At 29.5% G+C, this 27884-nt stretch overlaps 1 protein-coding gene across 1 annotated transcript; it reads right to left on the bottom strand.

The window, feature by feature from the left end:
* Nucleotides 1-208: 208 nt before the first annotated feature.
* LOC107450936 (uncharacterized) lies at nt 209-27884 on the bottom strand. The gene is made up of 3 exons (XM_021144178.4): nt 27638-27884; nt 10350-10475; nt 209-1262 (listed from the first exon to the last, which is right to left on the bottom strand). Exons 1-3 carry the CDS (start codon nt 27699-27701, stop codon nt 1027-1029), a joined length of 426 nt encoding a protein of 141 aa, XP_020999837.3. The 5' UTR covers nt 27702-27884; the 3' UTR covers nt 209-1026.

The raw sequence follows: 27884 nt of genomic DNA, 5'->3' as shown, positions 1-27884 counted from the left end.
TTGTTTGAATGTTTTGTAATCCGCCTTATGTAAAGAAGCTTTATCAAAGAGCATTTTGTAACCTCATTTAGTAATTATATACATTTTTTGCTGATGTCATTTTATGATAACTATTTTTTTATTATGAGCTATAAGTCATTATATCTAAGATCAAAGTGTATTCATACTTCTCTCCTAAAAGAGATTAATATTTTACATTCAAAATACATTTTTGACTCTAAACTATTTATTTAGTTGAACAAGAGAGTTTAAGATTTATTTGCATTGCGTTTTCCGTCAGTACCTGCATTTTGTCATCTCTCAAATAGCGTCATATATTTTTCTTTTGTCAAATTTTACTTAAAACTCATAGCGTACATTTAAAGAACTCTTTACTTAAATTTAACTATTTAGAATTGCGTTCAGAAGACCAAAAAATAATACTCAAAAACAATATTATTTTTACTAAACAAACAACACCGAAATAATTGTCTACTTTAAGTTTTACTCATTAATACGTAATGGTTGTCCAATATAATTAAAAAAATCAACATGTTCAATTTTAAAACACAAACACAAAAGACAGATGATACTCTTATCTGAAAATACATGTAAGTAAACTAAGGTGTAGTCAATGAATTAAAATATAGTTTATTATTATCACTCCCTCAAATTTATCATTAACAAAGGAAATAACCCATGAATAATGTATGTTTTTTAGCAAAGCTTGCAAAATTACATTTCGTTCTTCCCTTTTCAAAATTCTGATTCCACACATTTTTACTAGATGCTTAATTTTAATGAAGAGCTCTTAAAAGCTACTTTTTTGATAGCAACAAACTTTTTTTCGACATACCAATAAAATAACCTTTTTTTACACGTTACCTAGTTCCATCATGTAAAAAAAATACATACAGTCTCTACTGCTTTTAAGATTATCTTCAACTCTCTAATATTTTCAAAGTTTAAATTAGACAAAGATTTCAGTATAAATAAGACATACATGGAAATGTTATTATTATCCCAGTATCACATAGTATAAATATATTAATAATATTTAATGAAAGATGAAAAAAGCATTAATATAGTCAGCAATGTTAGGGCTGGCACAAAATTATAGCCTGCATTTTTATTACAACCATCCCCTTTACAGCAACTAATGCAATCAAATTCGTCCTGACTACGATCACAGTGATCCAAACCAAGACCAGCGGTTTGTGTATCATCTCTCAAAGCGCACGGTCCTAATGCACAATTTTTGTAGATCCAAGTTTGGTTTCCTTCTGTAAAGTAAAACATCCAATTATATAACATAAATAATTGGTTTTGTTTAACATTCAAGCACAAATATGTAATAAAATTGTTTTTTCATATTTCTTCAGTATTATTATTATTTTATTATCTACAGTGAGAAAAATTAAAAAACGGACTACCCTTAATAACTTTTGATCTAATGATCGGATCTTCACGTTTTAGGACTCAATCCCAATGGTTCAAGGAGGTGACTTCGAATATGCTAATTAATTAATACAGACGGTATTTCAAGTTACGAAATCAGACACCAAACGTACTTTCTCTGAGTGAACATGTCTTTTTGGATGGATTTGTATTTCTGACCTCCAAAATATGGGTAGATAGCAGCAATCTGGGAAATATGGTCCCAATAGTTTCGTCAAGAGAGCGGTCTGAACTTTGGACTCCTTATTGTTAATTTCACTTTATGCATATGAAAATATTTACCCCGACCTGCCCCAATTGAGGGCATACGGGTAAATGTTTATTAAAAACCAAGTAAAAAAAACATTAAAGAACATAAAATACAAAAAATGCATAAAATACATAAGATACAAAAGTCAAATGGCAACAGCCTGTAAACTTTGCGGGCGAACAATACTCTTGAACAAAATTAGTTATCTCAATTAGTCAGAATATTAAAGGCACAAAATTTAAAAACTAATCATAGGGCAAATTGCCTATTAAGGAAACAATCGAGTTACAAATAGTAAAATCATCAAATTAGTGTTTAAATAGTAAAAGTGGATTAAAATGGTGTGAATGACGAGGACAGTTCAAATCCTACCTAAGAACACCATGAGATTTAAAAAAAATTTTTTTAAAGTCACTAAAAGTCCAGTTTTAAGGATAGTCATCCCGGCTAAAAATCAAAATCGCTGAACCAGAGTCTCCAGTGATGAGGTAATTAAAGCGAGAGAATTGGAGTTGACTCAGGGGATATGGATACGCTGATCCATACGGTAGTTGGACGGCCAGAGTTAGTAAAAATTTACAGTGGGTTTAATGTATCTTCCAAAGTTGTTTTGATAATGTCTTTGATGATTGATCTGCAGGTCAGGTTAGAGTAAATCTGGTGTTCTGTTTTGTTGTGAAAATTGTTGCCTCGTCGTGTTTGAAATTTCGGACATTGAAAAATTAGGTGATGGATGTCTTGTTGTGCGTTGCAATAAGTACATGTTGAAGATTTCCCGAAAAATCTTGCTTGGTGTGTGCCAAACACGCCGTGGCCGGTTAAGAACTGATTAATATAAAAGTTTGCCTTTATTCTTGTAGTTTTTGGATCCTTAAAAAATTTGTAAGTCTGCCGTCCTTTTGTACTGTTGGTCCAGTCCAATTTCCACTGAGCCATAATATGGTTATTGATTATAGATTTGATCTGAATGGGGGTCAGCCAGGTAGAATTTTCTATGGTGTCAAGTCTGATGGCGTCTTTGGCTAGTTGGTCCGCCTCCTCATTGCCGGCATGCCCCGCGTGTGCTTTAATCCAATTTAGTGAGATACTCTGTCTCCAAGCATGTTTTATGTCATGAACAATCGTATTTTTATGTGTGGGGTCAGCCAGTGCGTGCAATGAGGAGAGTGAATCTGTATAAATTGTAGTTTGTTCTTCCTGTTTTGCTGCATAATTTATTGCTTGTCTGATCGCCATCAGCTCGGCCTCAAAAACTGAGCAATAATCGGATGCTCTGGAGGAGGTCTTGGCAATAGTGATGCCATTACACTTTATGATAACTCCGAAACCTGTCCTGAAGTGTTGAGGTTTGACCTCCATCCTGGAGCCATCCGTATATATTTCCAAACCATTATTATCTGGAGAGTTATATCCCCAAGGCACAGCGAGTTGAGTGGCAGGGTGAACTGGGGCTTTTGTAGTAAGGTTCGTTTTTTCCAAGATGGAATCAATAACTGTCCTTTGAATGACGGGAAGAATGTCATCTATTTTCCAGCCCCATTTAATGCGTTTGTTGAAGATTGTCTCAATAACCTTCAAATGAATGGGTTTAATGCCCGCCAGTATCTGGATAGATTCAGTGCTTGCTGTGGAATAGCACTTTGTGATTGTGAGAAGCGGTATTCTTTGTATGGATGCAAGTTTCTGATTCATTTTATTAGTATTTCTGTACCAGACACTGGCGGCGTAGAGTATTATCTTCTCGCTGGCCTGGAGATATATCTTTTTGAGAATATATGGGCTTAACCCCAGGTGGCTCTAGCGACCCTTTTTGACATTTGATTGAAGTTCGTGATTTTATCTTTAACCTCGTTGAGATGAGGAATCCATGTCAGCCCTGGGTCCAGTAACACACCAAGATATTTCAAACTGTTGACAATCTTCAGGTTTGTGGAGCTCTGATCCATTTTGATGCGCGGAGTTCGGGAAGTTTTCTTATTGTTTTTATTAAAGACAATAATTTTTGTTTTGTCCTGGCTAAATGTTAACTTGTGTGCTCTGGCCCAGGCTGACATTGCTGTGAGAACGTGGGTCGCTAGTTGATCAAATCTATATAATATGTTGTGTCTTAGAAGAATGAAGACGTCATCGGCAAAAACAATGATATTAAAATCTTGATAGTTAAAATCGGGGAAAGGACTAAAATCGATGAGAGAAGCGTGTTTAAAAATGGTGTTCACGTAAATTAGCCAAAGTATGGGTCCTAAAGATGAACCCTGAGGGACACCCAACTTTACATTGCGCTTATCAATAATGTTTCCCTCTTGATCCTCATAAATTACAGTCCTGTTATTCAAAAAGCTGAAAATTATACCTTTGATATTGTAAGGGATATTTAGTTGGTTTATAATAGTCTTGAGAATATCCCAATCAGCATGGTCGAATGCTCCCTTAATATCCAGGGCCACCCCTACTGTATGTTGCCCACTCTGTCTTGCCTGTTCGATGAAGTCTACTACATATTTCAAGGCATCTTCCGTTCCTCTTCCCGATCTGAAGCCATATTGGTGCTCATCCAATATATGATTACTTTCTAGGTGGTAGACCAATCTTTTAGTTATCATTTTATCAAGTATCTTGCCCCAGACCGGTAGGAGGGATATTGGTCTGTAGGCCTCGGGACTGCTTGGAGTTTTATTAGGTTTTGCAATAAGGGCGACCCTGGCCAATTTCCAGTTATCTGGGAAATACGACATTTCTAGGCATTTGTTGAACAAATCCAATAACCAAGCTTTATCTGTATAATAAATTTCTCTGAATATCTCGTTGGGTATCCCATCAGGGCCCGGTGCTTTCCCAGATCTAAGTCCTCCAATTACAGCGCAGAGCTCACCCTCAGTGAATGGAGGATCCAATGAATTGTTTAGTATGGGAGTGATTGCGGTCTCCGGAGAGTCCGGGAAATGATGACTCATGATTGCACCTATCGTGTCAACATAACTGGTAGTAAGCCTATTATTTTGATCATATACTGCACAATTTTGACTTTTTCCAATTTCAGTTCCCTTAATGATCTTATAGGGGGCAGAGAAGGCATCGTCAGTACTGAGGTTACCGAGATAATTTTTGAGATGGTCTATTCACTTTATGCATATTAGCCATAGCTCCAGAACTTCTTAAGAGAGTTGAAAAATATTTGAGCACAATTATAAAATTCGTTTATCCCAAAAAAAATTCATGTAATTATTATTATTTATTATTATTTTTTATTATTTTATGCTTATTATTTTTTATGTTTATTATTTTTCATTATTTTATGTTTATTATTTTTTATTATTTTATGTTTATTATTTTTAATGTTTATTATTTTTTATTATTTTATTATTTTTTATGTTAATTAATGTTTATTATTTTTTATTATTTTATGTTTATTATTTTTAATGTTTATTATTTTTAATGTTTATTATTTTTTATTATTTTATTATTTTTTATGTTAATTAATGTTCATTATTTTTTATTATTTTATTATTTTTTATGTTTAATAATGTTTATTATTTTTTATTATTTTCGAAAAAATTTTGAATTGTAAAGTATAAAAATTTTACCTTTTTAAGGAATGCAATTTTATATGACAAAATACAAAATTTGAGTGAAATCGGTTGAATAGTTCCTGAGAAATCAAATTTTAAAATTACGACTTTTGAAAAAGTCCTAAAATGTAAAGATCAGCTCATTAGATTAGGAAGTTATTCCGGATGGTCTGTTTTTTATTTTGTACACTGTACTACCAATAAAGTATAAAAGGTTAGGTATCCAAACTTTCACGTTTCTAAACATTATAGCATAAAAATATTTAAATTACCGATTCAAATAACAGAACATATATTTGGCATATTAAGGAAAAAGTGACGAATTATAATTATAATAAAATTAATTGAAAATAAAATGAATTACTACAACTCAGTAAAATCAGTTTTAATTTATCCAAATTCACTTCAATAATGTTCACAAACGCATAGAAATGTAATATTTTCCCCTTTTCAAAACTTAAATGAATTTTTAATCAAAAATTACAGTCAGAATTTTTCATAAACGGAAACTTGAGAAAAAAATAAGAGGTTTTAGTTTTTAATATTTTAGTTCCCGCATGAGCAAATATTAATCTGTTAGTTATTATGGTTCCATTTGAGGAACGGTTATAAAAATGCATCACAAACTGATATTATTTTTAGTAAAGTGATTTGGCACAAATTATTTTGAAGCTTTCTTTTCGGTTAATTTTTGTCCATTTTTACTTGAACTCAACGGTAGTTTAATTTATATACATGTAGATTTGAACTTTTTTTTTTATTAAAAAGAAATGAACTCGATTCCTTTCTTGGTGATTTCCTAGTTTACTTCCCGACGTGTAACTTTAATACATAAAAATTTGTTGAGAAATTACGACTTGTATTAAAAAGTTAACATTTCTTCAGTTATTAATTGAATAACAAACCTTTATAACAAACTTGAAAATTAAACGCAATTTTTAAATGTACGTTTCGAGCTTTCTAATAATGTACTTTTTTTGTTCTTTTTTTTAGAATAAATACAAATCTCCAAAATGTTCCGACTGCATAAGAAGTCTGAAAATTTTGTTTCTTAAATGACATAACAAAAAAATTCACAAATTCTTTTTGGAAGAAAAAATAATTTGTAAATCTGTATAAAGAAAAAAGTGCATTGAGTTAGCCAATACATTTCCTTAGACTAAAGGAAAATCAAAGTAAATAACTCTAGCGAAATCTCTTTCGTTACAATGTTAGCTGTTAAATTGAGAAAAATTGGGTTTCTATCAAGTTTTCCTCTTACGCATCAAGTATTCAAAGAATTCCACAGATTCTCTTATTCGGGTTTCAAATGAAATGGAAAAGAATGATGTACTCTAAATTATCTACTCGAAACTGAAAGACGGGATGGGGGAAAAAAACTGCTTTAGTTTACTACCATAGAAATGCAATTTTAGAAGCACTTCTTTTTACGTAAATAATGTTGTCGAGAAGATATTTGAAGAAAAATAATAATTTTACTTGAAAATAAATAAGGCATAAAACTTGTACATGAAACACAAATAAGACATAAAACTTGTTTTTTATATCCGTCGTTGAACAGCCGACCCAGTTTTGGGCTTACGACTACTAATATTCAACTCTGTAGCCTTGTAATTTTGAACCCAATCCAGAAGACAAGGAAACTCCTGGATCAGTACCCCCAGAGGTATTGATTTGTCATGGGAACATGGAGGACTTTGCGACTCGACAGATTTGAGGTGCATTCGTCACCATTTACTACACGGGGAGTCATCGGCCGGTCTGGGATCGAAACCACAAACTCTCAGACATGCGCCTAGTGCCCTACCAACCAGGCTATCCCGGACTGATAAATAAAACTTGTTTATTCAAATTAGCAGAACCATGTTAGAAATTTTTGAGAATGTTGAACAACATAATACATATATATATTTCTCTTACACGGCGACAAAAAAAAGCCTCATTACAACTCCCCGAATGGCAACGCTAGAAAATCGACCAATGATTGCCGCTAAAAATGTCACATGCCAAATCTACTGAGATGGCTCAACATATGGCGCTTTTAAAAACGGAAACTGAAATAACCAGAGAGAGCATAAGCTAGGCAGAAGTGAGTAGTCTTTGTCGATAGATCTCTATTTTAGTATTTTATCGAAAGCACTTTTTTTCGCGAATTTATATATTACGAATTTATTTGACGATTTTTGATTTATATCACGAATTTATTTGTTTTACTAGAATTTATTTGTTTATGCAGGTTTTTCCATTGCAATTCACTTATTTAAATTTTTAATAGACTTAATTATAGCCAAAATTTTAACCTTTTTAAAGAGATATCAGTTTTAGAAATTTTATCTTAAGATTTTATACTATAGCACATTTCTAATAAGTTTAACGAATTACATGTCATTTATTTGAATTCAAATTTATTTTAATGACTTAGTATTTACTAAAAAGATGTAATTTTTTTTTTTAAAGGAAGTTGTTATATGGATTTGAATGATTGTTTTGAATTCTTAGAATTTTGTGCATTTGCAATGTACCTAAGTTAGTAGCGAGCGAAGCGAGCTTGGTTGTCGAAGCAAACCATATAAGATTGCATAGCAATGTTCGGGGGTTGGCGAGCGTTAACGAGCAGGGGGCGCAGCCCACTAGTATTTTAAATTTGCTGTAACCGAAATACCATGCGAAGACGACCATATACTCTAAAAACCTTTCCCACAACATCACAGTCAGTGGCCTTCAAAAAGTTTTCCCCACGTTGACCGTAAAATAAAATTATACCCGTGCAGTTATCATGGCTATAAAACTTCAGATCTGTCCGTAAATTTTTCTAATGAAATATGTGGCCACTGACCTTAAATAAAAATCGTGCTTGTAAGAGTTCTTGTAAAATTTTGAAACTTAGAGGATTTGTTTATCGAATCAAAACGAACCCTGAAACGAGGTGAAGTAATACAGTGCTGCCATCTGTCGTAGTCCGTGATCATCAATGTGGATAGAAAATACGAGTACTTTTTTATTTATTTATTTTTTAATTCGAACAAAACGAATACTAATTTTTTTTTTATTCTGCAATTTTTTCTTCATAATTTTCTGTAAAAGTATTTTTCATTAAGGCAAGGGTAAAAAGAAGTTAGCATAAATATGTTTAATTTGAAAATTTCTAAAATACTGTATTATTTAACGAAACAATTATAAGCAGAATTAAAATTAATTAAAATCTGTAAAATCTTACTTTAATATTTTCGATGTTTCAAAATTATAAAATAATTACCATAATGCCAAATATGTATCTCATGTATTTTTTTTTATTGATATATACCGAAGAGCCATTACATTATGACCACCCTCCATCTATAACAGGGGTTTCCAACTTACATGAGGCCGGGGGCCGCAATTAAAAACACCAGTCAAATGGCGGGCCGCAACTTTATCAAAATTTTATAAAGGACTCTTGTAAGTTTGAAGAAACGTTAAATATTAGTGTCAGATTTTTATCAGGTTGTACAAAACAAAAGTATTGAATTACAAATTAAAATAAGTTGATTTGTAAAAATATTTAATCGCATATTAAAAAATTCTGGCTACAATAACTTTAATGTGCACCTATGCATCAAACAATTAATGTGAAACAGATATCGAATAGTTAAGATATAAAACTTAAAAGTATTTAAAACCCATACAAATTTTCTACGAAAATTGTCCCCCAAAAAATGAAAACTAATATATTTTGGTTCGCGGGCTGCAAAAAAAGGCTTCACGGGCCGGATGACGCCCGCGGGCCGCCAGTTGGAAACCCTTGATCTATGACAATGGACTCGTCCAGGTTTTCATGGTTTCTCGCCCAGGAACAATGTTTTCATGGGGCATATTTGGACCCATGATCCTCATAGAACAATCCCTGACGTCTGTAAGCTACTTGAACATAGTTGCAGACCAGGTTCACCCATTCATGGCAACAGTTTTTCCTGCGGGGGATGGTGTTTACCAACAGGATAAGGCACCATGTCATAAGGTTCGAATCGTCATGGATTGGTTCGAAGAACATTCCAGTGACTTTCAAGTCATGTCTTGGCCCCTAAATTCCCCTGACCTTAATCCAATAGAGCATTTGTGGTCCTACTTGGAAAACCAAATTCATGCTGCCACGCTAACCCCTCGCAATATGAGGGAATTGCAGGACCAGGTGGTGAGCGCTTGATACCAGGCACCTCAGACTACCTATCAGCACCTTGTGGAATCAATGCCACGGCGGGCAGTTTTGAGGGCTAAAGGTGGTCCTACTTGTTATTCGCAGGGTGGTCATAATGTAATGGCTCTTCAGTGTATGTATGGGTTATACGTAATCACCGTTTTTATATTCTTAGAGTCCTTGTCAAAAAGGAGGAAAAAATATTACACCCATTGGAAGTTGAAAATGAATATTTTTAATCGAAAAAAACGTTACAAAAATATTTTTGAAAGCTGGTTGTAGAAATTAATGATTTAGAATTTTACTGAAATTTCTCAGCGCTTTCATTTTGCACGATGATGCACCATAAAGCAATTGACATCCTCGAGCATTGCAATGGTTTACACTTTTTTAAGGGTGCAAGAATTCCGCGTGATATTAGGGCTCAAGTAACCAATATTGTGGTTACTGACTTTTCTTAGAGAGTTCTTAAATTATATTTCATCAAATTTTGTTCACGTATTTGTTTTATAACCCAATCCTTATAAAAAAAATATTTATCTTATCAAAATTAAATATTCACATTAAAATTGATTGAGAAAAAAATCAGAGGAAGGTAAAATTAAAAATATCAAGGTAATAAGAAAAGGATTAAAAGCGCAAAAACCAGTTTGATTAAAGGTTAAAATAAAAAAGAGATTATTGAGAATAATTCTCGAATCCCTTTGAGAATCAATCATTTCAAGTTTGATGCTTTTAATCTTACGATAACTGCTATTGTCCTCTCAGATTTCTGATAACGTCTTTGTTCGTTTTTTTTTTCTGGCAGAAAAGGTGATTTACCTTTGATTGAATTTACCTATATATTTCTTATTTTATATGTTTTAATCCCCATAAAGCTGTTTTAGTCTTTTTTCTTAAAAATAGATTGAATTCTTACTTTTCTTGTATATTCTGGTGAGACACATATCGTAAGCTCTTTGGCACAACAGAAGATATTCATCTGTGCATAAATGATTTTCTGTCACCTCACACTGGTAGCATTTTATTTGATCTATCGTGCATTCTAAAAGAAGGAAAAACAATTCATTCGAACAAATATCTGAGAAACATTTTCAAAAACAAAAATCTTCAACTAGAGAGATACATATAATACACAATATACAGCTAGTAAAATAAGTGGGAGCTTTATTTGTATGAATTAGTATAAAATGTATTCCTAATTTACAGCTTGTAAGAATCATGTTACAATTTAAACAAATTATTTTCAAGTGTATTTCATTGTTTAATCATTTGTTATTGAAAAAGTTTTAAAAAATTGGATTTTTTTATTTTAATTTACATAAAATTATCTTATGGTACTTTAAACACATTTGTGGTTGGTTGGTTGGTTCTAATGCCACTTGCCACACAGGCAAGCCTGCTTGGTGAAACCAGGCAAATTTGAGGCAGAGTGTGCGATTCTTGTTTTTCAGTGGCGCCATCTATGGCCAAGAATTCGACTTCTGCCTCATCATACTGTCAACCTGTACACATTTGTATTCATGAAAATGTATTTTGCAAACTGGTAGTCACACAATTTCTATTGAATCGAATACTTTTTCACTATTGAAAAATATTTTAATGAATTTTTAGCTGTAGATTGATTAAAAATTATGAAGCTTCATTGAAAGTTTTGGTTTTTATTCCATTCATTCCATTTTATTCCATAAACACGTTTTTCTTAAAAGTATATTTTTAAAAAAGAAATTATTTTAATGAACTTTAACTTTACCATTAACGATTAACTTTAACTTAGCGATTTTAAACGATTAACTTTATCTTTTTACTTAGATTATTACCTTTCCTTAATTGGAAATCATCTGATATCGTTTCAATTATATTTTGAAATACGATGGGGGGAAAAAAGATAGACTGATTTTTTTTTCCTTCTTCCAAACAAAACGAGATGAATATTTAAGTTCAAGCTATATTTACGATTATAGCATAATCTATTTACCTTATTTCCGAGTCCTTTAATCACGAGAACAAACTAAACTATAAATTTTAAGCCGATTGTGTGACATTTGTACGTGAATTTCATTTCTTTACAGACTAGGGAATTTTGCTCCGCAATCATCTTTGTTTCTCACTATGAAACAAAAATTTCATTCAAAAGCAAAATTTCAGTTTTTATTTTATAAGTTTTCCAGTTTCTTGTCCGCACTACTGGTTGACTTTCTCTAAAGCATCTTAATTTTCTGCCTTTTCTTCGAGTACACAGTAAACATTTCTGGATCAATTTACGGTAAAAAGTACCCTGAGTGCAGCATCTTGTAAAATCCATTTTTCGGTAATTTTTATCGGAATATTTATTTCATTACAGTGATTCAATGATTTCATAGTAAATATTACTGGAAAAATTACGGTACATCAGATTTTTGTTCAATAACATTTTACGGTTAAAAGTAAGGACAATCTGAGTGCCGTTACTTTTTACCTAACTTGATTCGGAATTTTTTTACAATGTTCCTGTTTCTAGGAAATAAAGGCTTTTTAGTGGCGTAATCTTTATGCATTGTGATGTCATAGCCTGACCAGTTCGATCTTTGCAGTATAATGAAATGAAAGATATGTGTTTCGTTATATGACGGTACAACTCTAAATTGGATCTTTAATAGCCATACACGATTTTTTGTACGCCATCAATCATATTTCGTAATACCTTTCACTTAAAATTCCGTAATATTCTTATTTCATACGTTTTCTTACCTTTTTGAGATCTTGTATCTAACTTTTAAATTTCCAAGCAACACTGCCAGAAATTTCTTTTAAAAAATGCTCAAATAACAATTTATTTAATTGTTGTTTTACCGTATTCAAGCAAAACAGTCAAATAACCATAAGTAATATGGTATTCTAGCTGTTAACTGAGAGAAAAACCGCTTATTAACTGCTTTCACCTAATACGGATAAACAATCAACATTTTATCCCACCAGCTAGTGATGCTACTTAGTCCCTACCTGCTGAGTACATGTTAAACCCGAGCAGGTAAATCTGTCAATCTCATGACCGACGGAACGGGGGTTCGAGTCCCAGCGTTGACATCACAATATTTCCTCCCCACCTTAAAAAGCTTAGCTCCAGATAAATTTCTCTTTTTGCGGTTTTAAAACCATGCTAGTTGTAAATGGTTGAAAAAGCTCATCGTTTTGCAGTCAGGTTTTTTTAACCATACTAGTTGTAAACGGTTTCAAAACCGTAATGGTAAAAGTTTTCTTTTCCGTAAACTTTACGGTTAATTGGATAGACAGACTGCTACCCTTTATTTTACCGTAAATTGAGAATGAAAGTTCTAACAATGTAGATCAATGACGTTTTGGATGTAATTAACCAGCATCTCAGTTGAAAAGAGTGGAAAACCACGAAAAGTTGATAACTTTTTCCAACGTTGACAAGGTTTTAATCCTTGATTTAACTTTCACTACGAATAGTTTTTGTTAACTCTTTATACTTATGCAGACTACCTTTTTTTATTGATGGTACCTACAAATTTCTATTGCAATATTAAAATAAATTGAAATTACATATAAATGCACTAAACGTTTCAGTTAACAAACATATATTTTAGAAGAGAAATGTTTTTTTGTAGCTATTTGTAATTTTTCAAGTAATATACTTCCTGCACATCTTATTGAGTGGTATAAAAGTACATTATATTTTTTTGATATTCATTATGTAGGAAATTACATTATATTTTGTTTTAAAATGTCTTATTTGTTATGCGATTTTTACCACTTTTATAAATACAACTTTTATGAGCTGCTATTTTTGATACTTTTGAATTAGAAACAGATATCTTCATTTGAAAATGGAAAAAAATTTTCATCAGCTTCAAAAATTATGAAATTGGAAACTCTCGACATGTAACACCAAAATTCTTTCCACCTCTGTTACGTCAGCTCATTTTTATGCTCTGGAATATTCTTTTATTCACAAGAATTTCGATTCTCTAGTTACCGACACGAGTTGCTAACTGCCCTTCCATACCACTTGGAAAAGATTCTACAATGATTTGCCTCTTTAGGCCACCTCTGCTTCTCAAAGTTTCAGCATTTTTCTTTTTTAACTATTATTTCATTTTCTCAACTTTGCATTTTTTTTTTTTTTTTTTTTTTATTTTTTTTTTTTTTATTCGCGTCTAGTCGATCTTGAGAATAAACTAATTTTGAAGTTAACACAAAAAAAAATTTTCATTATAAAAGAATAATTTTTCTCATCAGTTTTTTTGTGTTAAATATTTTTAAGCATCTGCATAAAGATAGTTTTATTATAAAGCAATAAATTTTTTTGAACATATTTGACGAAATGAGTTGCGATAAGTGTTAATCTTGATGATACAATAACAAGCTCCTTCTTTTCTCAACTTTCAACGCCAATAAAAAGAGTTATCTTATAAACAAAAAACTTGAAGTAATAATTAAATTTTCCCGCTTCTTATGCCACAAGAGGTTTAAAGCAAAATGCAAAAATAATATCGTTTGAAAAGCACTTGAAAGTGCGAAAACTTTCCAGGACATTTAAATTTCGGAAAAGACTCTACGTCATGCACACCAATAAATGCGTGGGGAGGGGGGTTTGAGAAAATTTCACCTATCTAGTTGCATTTTTTTTTTGAGTAGCAGAGTTACTCAGTTTGATGAGTTCAGAGTTACTCAGATGTTTAGTTTTTCTAACTTCTTGTACATTTTTTTAATAAAATCTCCAAAATTTTACGTTTCTAAGCATTATAGTTCTTTTAAAAGAAAACAAAATGTTAAGTTAGACACACAAAACAATAGCGAAGATAAAAAATTTTGTATATATAAAAAAGAAAATAACCTCGTCAACAATATAACAGCTATAATATAACGATAGCAAGACTCAATGAGTAAAATAATTAAAGTTAAAAAAATAAGTTGATAGACTCGTATTTTATTTTTGATAGTTTCTTTGATAGCTTCACACTTTGCAGTCGAATTAAGTTTACACAATACACAATTGTATATACAATGCATAAGTATATACAATACATAATTGTCATACTAGACTGATTTACTTATTTGTTGGACGAAGATAACATCCAAGATAATAAAGAAAAATATTATTTTAGAAGGAAAAAAAAGCTTTTACACTGTAGCACAGTTTGTGAAAGATTATTTTGAATTTTCAGAATCTCCTAAGCCTATCAACTTCCGTGACTTCGATGTTAGAAGATCAGTATAGTATTTTTTTACTGTGATGTCTGAGAGTAGACATACGATCACAAAGGGGTAATTTAAAAATGTGAAAAATACAGCAGAGCTAAAATATTTTATTACATTAATGAAAAGGATACTGACTTCCTGATAAATTGAAAAGAAAACTGCATTTGATTACTTTAATCTTAAAGTATCTATCACTTTCGCCTACAAAAACCGTGCTTTGAATTCATAAACACTTTTTCCCAATTCAGAGAAGCATAGAATCTTTTTTGACTCACAAGGGATGTTCCAAGATTCCTTATTTTTGAGATTTATATTGAAACTTATGGTTTTGAAATTCAGAATCAATATACTACAATCATGGAAAGAAATTTTCAGGGATTAAAAACGTGACCAGGAAGCTCATGAAGAAATATTTATCCTTCATGCTTTTCAGAAATCGTCTGGAGTCTCCGTAAATAGTACTTAGAGAGAAAATAAAAAAAAAAAGGAAATATTACTATGGTTGCAAATAATTCAGAATGTAATGTATTAATGATGTCGCAATGAGTAAAATAATTGGGAGAGCATAAAGTGTGGAGAAAATTGAATTTTGATATTCAAAAACTAGATTAAATTCTTCCTACTTAACTTTAAGTAATGAAAATTATGTAGAGCATAAAAATTTCTTATTTGGACTATTCAAAAGTCTTTTTTATAAAGATAAAAATGTGGAATAAAATATTTCTATCAATCAGTTAAAACTTAAAAATTTTACATATAATAAAAAATTACAATATGTAATAATATTCTTACTTTTACCTAGATTCAAATTTTTAAATGATGAGTTAAAAACATTCCTATCAGTACTGCAGTACTAAAGTATTGAGTACTTGTATTGTAGGGAATGTCTTAATTCAAGTGCCGGTGTTAAATTTAATTGTTAAGTAGTTATTTTTGATTGCTATAAATCAGCAGAAAAACAAAAATATATATTTTCTTTTGTTCATATAAATACTAAGTTTCAATTAACAAAACAAATTGGTTTACAATCTACACCTTTGCCAGAAATCAATACTATCTCAAACAATTTGTAAAATTTTACCTTGGTAAAGATTTTTTTAAAAATAAGCTTTTTTAAAAATCATTATCTTTTGCAAAAATATTTTTTTACAATGATGCATTGTTTACACCTCTTTTGCAAAGGAATTTATTTATTTTTCTTATCCTTTCAAAGAAAATGAAATATTTACGAAATAATGGTCACATTTTAATTGTTTTGGTACAGCATTTTAGAATTAGACATAATGGTACATAGAATTATGTTAGTAAACCCTATATTTCAACATAAATCTAACTATAAAACAACAAAAATACTATAATTTAAAACCCCGCATCTTTATAAAGAATAAATTATTCTGAAAAATATTTACCTCCTGGAGATAATGTTTTGATATAAGCCCATTAAGGATTTATTTTTTAATTAAACTTTCGTAATCAACAAATTTCCACTTAAATATTCAATTTATTAATATTCTAAAACAGCAAAGAATATAAAATATGATGAGAAGCAATTTTTTTTTTCAAAATATTTCTGACACTCCTTTTTTTTTTAATTTTCTTTCATTTTCTGCCCTTAAGAGCATAATAAAATAAATTTTAAATTAGCATGATAAATAATGCATTAAATTAATTTTTCCCGAAGAATACAAAGCTGTCAAAACCAACTGACATTTCACAAAGAGCGCTTTTAAAAGGAAATCTTTAATGTCTTCATGGATAAATTCTACTTTTTCTCAAGAGAATAACTTAATTAACTCAGTGAGAGGTATTTTCTTGATTCGATTAATTACATCGAGTTGTAAACACACATTTCTCTTTTGAAAGGCTTTTAAGTAATTTGAAGCCTCCTTTGAGAATTGGCGTCATTTTAACGAAATCGCTAAAGTGTTGAGTACAGAAAGGATATAATTTTAATGCCAAATATTAATCTTTTTTTTTTCAGTTTAAAGTGATTGCATTTCGAATTTTTATTCAAGCATATGAATGAAAAAACAAATAGATACTTCAATAAATCACTAATTTTTAGTATGGATATAACTTACATGATTAGATGAGTATATAATTTAAAATAAATTAACAAGTTTGAAGGGTTTCTATTTACTGAATGTTCCAAAAATTTCAAGCATGAATTGTAAGCCAAAGAAACAGGACGAAAACGTAAGGTTTGATGTGGATTCTCTCGAAGTTTCAATATTCTTGAAAAAAGATGTTACTGCTGGATGATAAAAGCGTTAAAACAATGTTTTCAAAATAATCACCATTTGCAGCAACAATATGGTGAAAAGTTCTTGAAAAAAGATGGTGCTGCTGGATAATAAAAGCGTTAAAACATTGTTTTCAAAATAATCATCATTTGAAGCAATAATATGGTGCAATCTGAAGACAAAACAGACGCCCGAGCAAATATTTCAGTTTAATGGTCTGACATGCAGCAGAAAACATTTTTATTTATTTCCTTCTGGTCAATAGCACTCTCTGTTAATAAACTAAGTAACTACTATTTTTATTTGGTACTGTCTACTGCTTACTATGGTTTCCTAAAAGGAGCGCAACAAATCTTACGTTTCTATTTCCACCCATATCTTTTTAATTGATTTTTTAAATCATTCATCATTTTTGGGGAACTTTGTATTAACATATTGTACATGTGAAATATTTTATAAACTGTAGCGTGTTAGAAATTCGATCCCTCTAAATCATTTGATTACATATTCATAGTTCTGTACATATATAATATTTCACCGACCAAAAAGACTGACTCAGATTCCCCAAATATACACCAAAATGTTTCATACTGAAACTGGTACAACATAATTATTGGAAATTAAAACAAAAAGGTTAATTTTTAAAAAAAATTTTGCTAAAACATACTATGTTTTTAACATAATGTTTTTAACATAGTAATTTTTAGCATAAACATACTATGTTTTTAACATTATCTTTATATTTCCACATTTTCGAACATAATGTTGAAATATGCATTACCGTATATGTACTAAAACATGTGAAATATATGTTGAAATATATTTCTCTGTATATGAAACTATTTACCAAATGCATGTTTAAAATCATACATATGGTGAATAGTTTTCCATTGTTGGCAAAAATCGTGTGGCTTAGCATCATTTTTCGGTTTTCGGGAGAATGGTCGACAGAATTTTCAACGTAATCATATTTCATATTCGTTTTTCTTAGAAATTTCATAGTTCATATACTCATAAACATTTTTTCACGGTGTATTTTTTTTTCATTTGATACATATGATTCCGATCAATGCAGGGGATGTGTGATTCTCAATAGTATGTTTCGTAACCTAATTTCGAATCCTAAATTACGAGAAAACTTCTCAGTCAGGTATCGGCACTAATTCCTGGTGGGTTTAACCACTTCCTTCTCGCTCCCGTAAAAATGACGGGGTGAGGTTTCGCCCTCTATTTCTCACACCCGTGATATTGACGGGCTGGAGTGTTCAGTAGTAACGCGCCAATAACAATAAAACTAATTCATTTCTTTTGCCCGGAAAACATTTTATTTCACATTTTACACACCAGTTGCAGTACCAGGATATTTTTAAGGCAATTGTAGATTAGTTGGTTTATTTTAAACTAGATGTTGGCACTAATCAAATACGTAATACAAACACAAAAATAAAAAATAGGCACTTTTATGACCGTTTTCTTGAAAATTAACCGACCGTTAAGGGGTCAAGAGAGAAACCAGCTAGCGTATGTTTTTCAATAAAAAGAAATCCGTAATAATCTCCCACAGTTATTCCAGCTAAAATAGGACTCAAATACTCTACCAAATACACTGTAAAACAATTTCGTGTATCTGAATGGTGGCAACTATTTTACAAAGTAGTGTTTCTACTAACCGTTCCACTACACCAAAATCAAGGATAACTTCTGATGTATTGAAACACCTAGAATGCTTTTTCACACTACTTGTTGTTAAGTAACCATCACCATGTTTGTTTATCAGTAACACTAATGTTCTTACTCACAGTAAGATAGAATACACATAAAGAATCAGTAAAGTTACCATTACAATGCAATCTAAAGCAAGAATCATAGATTTAGGATGCATATATACAATATTTCTTAAAATAAAATTATTTTATTAATTAAACATTTACTCAGGAGAGACACAATAGAAATCCGAACAAAACCGAAGTGAATAGAAGTTAAATATTAAAAAATTATTTAACACAATTGTCAGAATTATGTAATTCTTATGAGAACATAAATATTTTTCATAATAAAGCTAGAAACATACGCGCATTTTATAAAAGTTTATATTAGCAGTTTGTCAAATCGATCCTACAAGAAGATTGAAATTACTCGGCAAATAATCGATCGCAATCAATATTCTTAGTCAATCAATCAGAAAAGAGAATTGAAACTAGTTGGATATTGAGGAGGCTATGACGTCTTTGTGAGTTCAATCATAAAAGAAAACTCGCATTCACCAGTACACTTCATGTTAACAAACAGCCCTGTTATGTTAACAAACATGTCAAGATACAGACAAACACATTGTCTGTATCTTGAAATCGCACATTTATTCGCCTTTAAACTTCTAGTAATGGTCTAAAAGTAAAAAAAATACTTCATCAAGTTTTAGAAGAATTTTAGGTGAAGCTCTACACGAAAAATTTGAGAGCCCGCACATAATATACAGAGGAGAAAAAGTACAAAAAGCAAAAAAAATCACTTAGAACAATTTTTGTTCTTATAATCGAAATTTTCACAAACCAAAACTTTATGTTTTACGAGGCGACTGCATACTAATTAATTAGCATTAACTGTTAATAAAGTTACAGAAACAAGAACACAAAAAAATCTGGCTTTAAATAAGCATAACTTTTTTTCGACGGTTTTGGATTGTTAACTATCAAAACATCGAAAATAGCCCCAATATCTAAATTAAAGTCTTAATCTTAATTTTGGCAGGAGAGCGCTTGAAAGTTTGGGCCACTTTTGTATATTTTGCTTAATTCGCTTTTGTGCATTAAGCGATGTATTAATACTTAATTTCATTTCTTGCGTATTTTGCCATATGTCGGGAAGTTTAAAGATGAATCGAAATTTTTTTGCACACTATTATTGAATTTATTTATCCTAAGATCTACCATATAAAAAATAATTTTTAACAATTATTTATTGTGTTTTATTTCTTAATTTATTAAGAGTTTAAAGAACTTTTGAATTGAAAGGTGCACAATTTTAACCTTGGTAATTTTAAATAATAAAAATTTTGGTGAAACGGTCATTAAAATATAATTCATTCAGAGGGATATCTTTTTTTGCACACTATACATAATTGACCATATATATTATTGCATAACTAATAGAAGTTTTTAAAACACATCAAACGAGCATCCACTAATCAGATGCACAAGTTGATGCATAATAAATATTCTCATTCCCCTTAACAGAAAATAACTGCAACTATCTACGTCTTAAATGTTTCTCTAAAATGATATTTATTTCTTTTGGAATATTTCAAATGTAATAATGTATTTGTTTTGCAGTAGTTTTGAAAGTCCTGATGTCGGTGAAACTTAAACAAAGATATTGAATGCAGAGATATTAACTACATGATTCGTTTCGTATTTTATGATTTATTTTAAAGTTTCACAAGCATCATATTAAAGTTAAGTATTCTGCAGAACACATTACGTATTCAATAACATCCTTTAAACTAGACAGGAAACAATAAAACAAGTCCTACTGTTGGCAACACCAACTTTTCGCTGAGATTTGTTACAACTATATGTTAGAGTAATTGAGGAAAAAAAAGAAAACTAAACAACCTTCCTTGTCTCAATATTCTAGAGCCACAAAAGCAAAGTAATGGATAAAGGAAGAACTGCTCCTCGGATGCGGAGGAAACTGGTTACCTAGCAACGGGATACATCATCAACGCTTAGTTTCGGAGAGCACTTAAATCGATCCCGTTGAAACGTAGGTGGGAAAAATGGAATTTTCAACTTAGAGGCTATAAATTACTTCGGTAATTTAATAAGAAAATTTCTTTGATGATGTGCTATAAATTTAAATGCGCGCCATTAAATGGAATAATCGATTTATTTATAAAAAAGTAATCAGTATTTTGGCAGAAACGTGTAAAGCAAAAACCGTAGAGAACTTAATTTTATAATGTTACTTAAAAGAGAGCTTGTTAAGGATCATTTAAAATTTTCTTTTGAAATTATTTTTAAAAATATTGATTTTATGTTTTTTCATATATATGTGAATTTAAGTAAACATAGGCAAAGACTAAATGCTGGAAATCGCAGTTATTTTGCACTTAAGAGATTGCTAACATCAAAAGTAATAACGAGGAAAACAAAGCTTCAGGTTTATAAAACTATAATCAGACCAACCGTTATCTATGGATCAGAGACGTGGACAACCCAGAAACAAGAAAAGATGCTGATTACCTGGGAAAGAAAAATTCTTAGAGCTGTTTTTGGACCTGTCAAAGAGGGTGATCTGTGGAGAAGGCGATACAATTTTGAAATTGCAAGACTATTTAGAGAAAAAGATATGATAAATTATGTAAAAGCAAAGAGAATTCAATGGCTAGGACACCTTGAGAGAATGGAAGAAAACAGAGGCACTAAAAGATATTCAAGGGGCAGTGCCAGGGTCAAAGGAAAAGAGGAAGGCCGGTCAAGAGATGGTTTGACGAGGTGGAAAAGACCTTAAGACTCTTAAAGTCCGAAACTAGAAACAAAGAGCTAGAGACAGACGACTTTGGAGGAAAATTGTTAGTGAGGCCATGGTCCAACATGGACTGTAATGCCAGGGAGTTAGTTAGTTCATATATATACATGAATAATTTGGCATTTTTCATCACAACACTAGCAAATTTAAGAATTTTCTAAGAAATTATTAGAAATAATTGCTCAAGGCAACATCAGTACGTAATGATAGGCGTTTTTCATTAAAGTGCTCAATTTATTTCAAATGTTATAACATCGATCATTGGAACTTTTAACTTTAAGCATATTTGACTTATAGCTCATGCTTTATTGCATAAGGAAAATAGAATAGAACATTCATAACAAGTAAAGGGCCCCAAGTATTGCTCATCAGTTTGGCTGAAATCTTTAAACAGATAGATTTAAATATTTTGGAAACAACAGATGAACATTTAGTGAAACTTCGGACTACTAAAGTCGGTTTATTTCATTTTCATTCGCAATAAAAATTAACAATAAAAAGTAAAAAATAATAACAAAAACTTTCTTCTGAAGATTCTGACCACTTAATTTGGATTATTATTCCATTCAAGCAAGTTGTAATAAAATTGATTTATAAAAAAATTAACAACACAATTTTGAAATTAGCTGATATTTTCCTTACGCTAAAATTTTCGATTTAATTATAAATCTCCATTTATCGTTACCTATTTTGTTTTAATAACTTAATAGTTAGTAGTAAAAAAGATTAAAATCAATTAGATAAAGTTTTTATTTAACAACAATGTTAGGAAAAAATTTTGTACAATTTTAGGTGTTTGGTACTCACAAATGTTTATGATCTATTTAATTTTTCATATAAAATAACAACATCAAAAGTCATAAAATTATTCCATGATAAATCTTAACTAAAAACCGCAAATTTTCTTTGTGGATAGAGTTTTATAAACACTAATAATTTAGCCTTAAATTTCAACTAACAACAAAAACCTTCGCTTATCAATCTCGCTTTAAAATTCTTAAATAAACATAAAATAGTTGCAAATTCTGAATATCCTGAAGAAATACTGAATCACCATAGTCTTATAAATAACTAAACTAATTTAAACTTGTCTATAATTTCAGTGATGTGATCGTTTTACATTGTTAATAGCTTTATTTTATTTTAAATATGATACAAATCGTTCTAAACATTGAATTAAAAAAAAAAAACTTTTTAGAAAAATTTTTATTTATCAGAAGAATTTGAAGAAAAAAATTTAGAATTTTAGTCGCAGTTAATTTAAAAAATTCTAATCAAACAACAAAAATATTTTTAAAATTACTTAGAACATTAAAATTATAATTACACATATAATTCGAATACATCAAATGTTGAATTAGCTTAAACTTTTGTAAAACAAAATCAGTATACATCCGATTAATATCATACAAATCTTGTAAACAAATAAAATAATAAGAATATATGATGAAAGAAACGCTTGCAATCAATCATCATTTTCCCCCCAAAGGTAATAAGTGTTATTCACTGAACAAAAATTGCGTAATTATTATGTAAAATAAAAGAAATAACACTGAATAACATATCCATAATCAAGCAAAAATGCAATGTTATTCAAATTTCATAAGAAAGATTTTTTTTTAAATAATCAAACTTATAAATCAAATATCTAAACTTAGACTGAAGCTTCATTCTTAAATATTTACTTCGGCTAGATTTTCTTACTTAACATCTTCAAGAAAAGAATAATATCCTTAGGCCATTTTAATGGAAATAAATTTACTCTCGCAAATTAAGCATTCTTTATTACCCGGAGTTTTCTGCGAACTAGAAAGTCATCCACCAAGTCATTAAGTAGAGATTATGCAATTACTTATAAATTTGCAAAGAACAAATTATGTATAGAGTAATTATCGTTTGCTGTAATTAATATTTTACTAAGTTCTTACTGTTAAACAGCTAAAAAAGATTCTAATTAAAAATAGTTGGAAGTCAATTTATCACGATTGTTCTATGCAAGAAAATTTTTTATCATCACGAAGTCTTATTACGAAATGAATTCTTATTATCTAATGTTAAGGACTTATGCTCAATTATAAGAGAGTTCAAACTAAGCATATTTTTTATTTATATTCCGATAAAAAAAAAGAATGCATAATTTATATTTAATTAAAAATTAATTTCAATAACTTTTTCATAAATTTGTATTTCATTAACATTCTTTGAATACACTGATAATCTAATATTTATCAGATTTTTACAACTAAACAATTATTACATTTAAAATACTATAGGAGAGAGAAGGACTAGAATGGACAACATCTTTATTAAGCTTTCTATGATAGCATGGTTGGTTATTTTTTATTTATATTCCGATAAAAAAGAACGCATAATTTATATTTAATTAAAAATTAATTTCAATAACTTTTTCATTAATTTGTATTCATTAGCATTCTTTGAAAACACTGAGAATCTAATATTTATCAGATTTTTACAACTAAACAATTATTACGTTTGAAATACAATAGGAGAGAGAAGGACTAGAATGGACAACATCTTTATTAAGCTTTCTATGATAGCATGGTTGGTTATTTTTTATTTATATTCCGATAAAAAAGAACGCATAATTTATATTTAATTAAAAATTTATTTCAATAACTTTTTCATAAATTTGTATTTCATTAGCATTCTTTGAATACACTGAGAATCTAATATTTATCAGATTTTTACAACTAAATAATTATTGCACTTAAAATACTACAGGACAGAGAAGGACTAGAATGAACAACATCCTTATTAAGCTTTCTATGATAGTATGGTTGGTTAATTACTAACACATCACTTAATAGGGTATTTATCTACAAAATTAATTTTTGTATTGTGGCAAATTTTTTATACCGGTTGTAAAATTAAAAAATAATGTTTTTCTGCTAAATAAATGTAAGAGAAGTATATAATTCTAATACATGCACTAATCTCTGAAATATAAAAAGATTATAATTAAAAATAGTTGGTAAGTCAATTTATCAAGGTAGTTTTATGCAACTAATCAACAATTAAGCTCAAGAGCTTGAGATTTTTACGGATTTGATTTTTCTCTTCTTATCAGAAACAGAAATTTTTAAAACAAATAGAATGTTTATAAAATTTTTAACAAAACCATTTATACCTGCCTTCTTATACAATTGTTTATATTATTTATAAGTAGTAGTGGCCCAATTCTTTTAATGCTAATTACAATAATATATTAGCTTTGTTACCAAAAAAGAAAATTACTTTCCAAAACTAAATCTGTAGAAATTGGAAGGTAATATTAGAGTAAGTAAAGTTTGCTTTATTTTGCAATAATTTAAAAACCGCAGAGCATGATTATCATGCCTTATATATTTGTTTAAATTTGTTCATAGTTTTTTTTTTTTTTTTTTTTGAATTAAAGCAATTTAAATCGAGTTTATTTAATCAAAAATCAATTGGTACAGAGTAACAAATGTGATTCAAGAAATATAATCTGTTAAAACCGAAGAAGTTGGCATGCATTGATACTTTAACATTAATTGAAATAAAAATTGTAAAATTATTTGTAGTACGTAGTACTTTTAGACTAAAATTAGTTCACTTTTCTATTTAACTTTTTTTTGAATGCGTAACAGTAGATTAAGTAATCAATGCAAGAGCTTGCCTACGCTAGTTTCATTTCATAGTGCTAGAGGCAGATAAAAGCATCCTTTTACAAAAATTAAAAAGATGTTCTTCCAAATTAGCTTATTCTTCCCTAAAAATCAAGATAAGCGTGCAAATATGAATAAAAAAATACCAGATAAGATAGATATATTCAGAAAAATAAAAATTTTCTACAAATTTATAGAATGTCCTCAATGGTCCCTTCTCCCCTTGATTTAAATTATATTGAACTTTCCGAAATACCAAATTAGGCAATAAGTATTTTTAAATGAAAAAATGAAAAAAAAGTAAAATGAAAGTGTTGTTTCTTTATTATAATGTAATTCTTTGATATTACGTTATTATGCTACATTATAAGATAAACTTATTAGAATCGGTGTCTAAACTCTGAAAAAACTAAACCATTTTATAATCATTATTTTTTGGTGTCAATTACATTATTATTATAAATTACCTTTAAAGAAACTCGTTAGGAGATTTAAAACTTAGACGGTGAAAAAATTCTGGCAAAATTAACGTATTGTATGGTAATGATATTTTTGGTTAAAAAGAAGAAAAAAACGTAATTCTGGTACATAAAATAGTACGGTATTTAACGGTATTTAAACGGTATTTAAACTATTTCATTTGGTAACTGTTTCGCCCATATGATAACGGTTTGTCAGAAATTCTGATTTTCAAAATTGTAGTTCCTATTAACACGCATTTCATAAAAAAAAAATACAAAACTGAAAAGCAAATTTTACCAAATAAGTAGTTTTCATGACCTGCTCTAAGATATCACGATAAAATTACCAAATTTTACCACGTTTAAAAAAATTTTACCACAGATCTAAAAATTATATTTTATTGTTAATGTTTTCTAAATCATTACCAAAGCACTTCAGTAAAAGTTACGAAGGTTTTTGATGTTCCCCCAGGACCAAAACACGGTAAATTTTAACATATTCTGGTAGTTTTCACCATGATTTTTTTTCTTATAGTGTAAATATCAGCTCTATGCACTATGTAAACCGTTCACCAACTGCATTTAAAAGCTCAGTCTGTTTGGTAAGCAGAATCACAAAGTTACGGTTGTAAACTCACCAAATTTGTCATAACAATGTACCTTTAATTTTAAATGTTATTTTAAAAAAATTACTAAACAAAATTAATTATGTTCCCTAATACATCTTAATAGAATCATAAGGGAAATATAATCACTCGAGATACTGTACCAGACGAATTTGACTCAAAATAAATATTTAATTTAAGGAAATGAATATTGAACATGGGAGGCGAGGACACAAACGTAAGCGAGCAGAATTCTTTATGCTACATATAAAAAGTGAATAATTTCTGATAATAAAAAACTGCTTTATACGAAGAAACAACAATGCGAATCAAAAATAGGGTTTGGTGAGAAAACGAGTCTTACACTTTTCACTAAGAGAAGTTAAAATTTTATTTTCAATTTATTTTTTATTCCTTAAATATGTGCAAAAAGTTTTAACATTTTGAAAATATTGGAAAATAGTTTATTTATTACTTATTATATCAATCCCAATTTTTAAACTACATTTCATTTTATTTTTACTAAGCGGCTCACTCCACCTTCACTGCAGGCCAAATGTCTCAAAAAAGCTGTGATTTCACTAAATTTTAACTATTCTGAAAAGTATTTTTAAACAATAAAAATCTTAATATTTTATACAATTTAAATAATATAAAAATATGCTTCGCTCTTCGTGTTATAAAGTGTTAGAAGTACGGAAAATTAATCTTTTTTTTAAAAAAGAAAAAAGGAGAAATAGTTTCCACATAAGTAGGACAAAACCCCATCTCTTTTATGTATAACGACTCTCAAATTTCAATTAAGTAATTACGTTTTTTTTTTCTTTTCAAAATTAGTTTTAAAAATTTCTTCCGTTTAAAATGTTTGCGCAGAATAATATTGTTTGAATCATGTGCATCACGATTCAAACAATAATATACGTGTATTTGTTGAAATATCATAAAAAGCATAGATTTAAATAATATTCTTTATTGCTTCATTTTATCTGTTCTTATAAAACATTGCAGCAATAAGGTTTTTTAATTTAATCTTTTTTACCAATGCTTCTGTAAAAATCTGCTAAGAAAAAGAAGTGGCACAAAAGTGCCTTGATATTAAACCACGCAAAGAAAGATGAAACCATGCGAATAAAAACAATAATAAAATTTGAGAATCGTAGTTCTCAAAATATTTCCAAGTTATATTTAAGGGGGTTTTCTCAAACTCTTAAAATAAATAAACAAATGAAATTTTTTAAGCTAAATTCGAAATATCTATGTAAACTACAACATTAGAATTTTTTAGCTATATGGCATAAACTCCATCAAGTGTAATATCAACAAAAAAAAATTTTAAATGTGTGAATTCAGCTATAAAATTTTTACAAAAAGTGTATACGTTATCGAATTTTATAAACTTTATTTGCAAAAAAAAAAAGAATAATTAATTGAAATTTAAAGAGTGCACATAAAATAAAGCTATAATAATCTCAGTTTTTTTTTATATATATTTATAAAAATATAATAGAATATATCTTACCAACGTTAAGTATAATAGACAACACAATCGTCAGTTCCAGAGTATGAATTAAGAAAAATGACATTGTTTAAAATTGTTCCAAATTTTAAATGTATAATTTAATAACTTTAGAAACAGCACAGTAAATCGTAATGTAATGCCGTCCCAGAGATATGTTTTGCGTTCAGTAGGATGTGCAACGAAATATTTTTTTATTTGCAGAACGTGATATGTATTTTCTATATTAAGGAAGAGCTAGAGCAACGGC

Source organism: Parasteatoda tepidariorum, chromosome 7 (assembly GCF_982258835.1).
Source record: "Parasteatoda tepidariorum strain Cologne lab strain chromosome 7, Ptep-v5.0, whole genome shotgun sequence".
Taxonomy (NCBI): domain Eukaryota; kingdom Metazoa; phylum Arthropoda; class Arachnida; order Araneae; family Theridiidae; genus Parasteatoda; species Parasteatoda tepidariorum.
The sequence above is the reverse complement of the archived record's forward strand: the minus strand, read 5'-3'. Positions and strand labels throughout refer to the sequence as shown.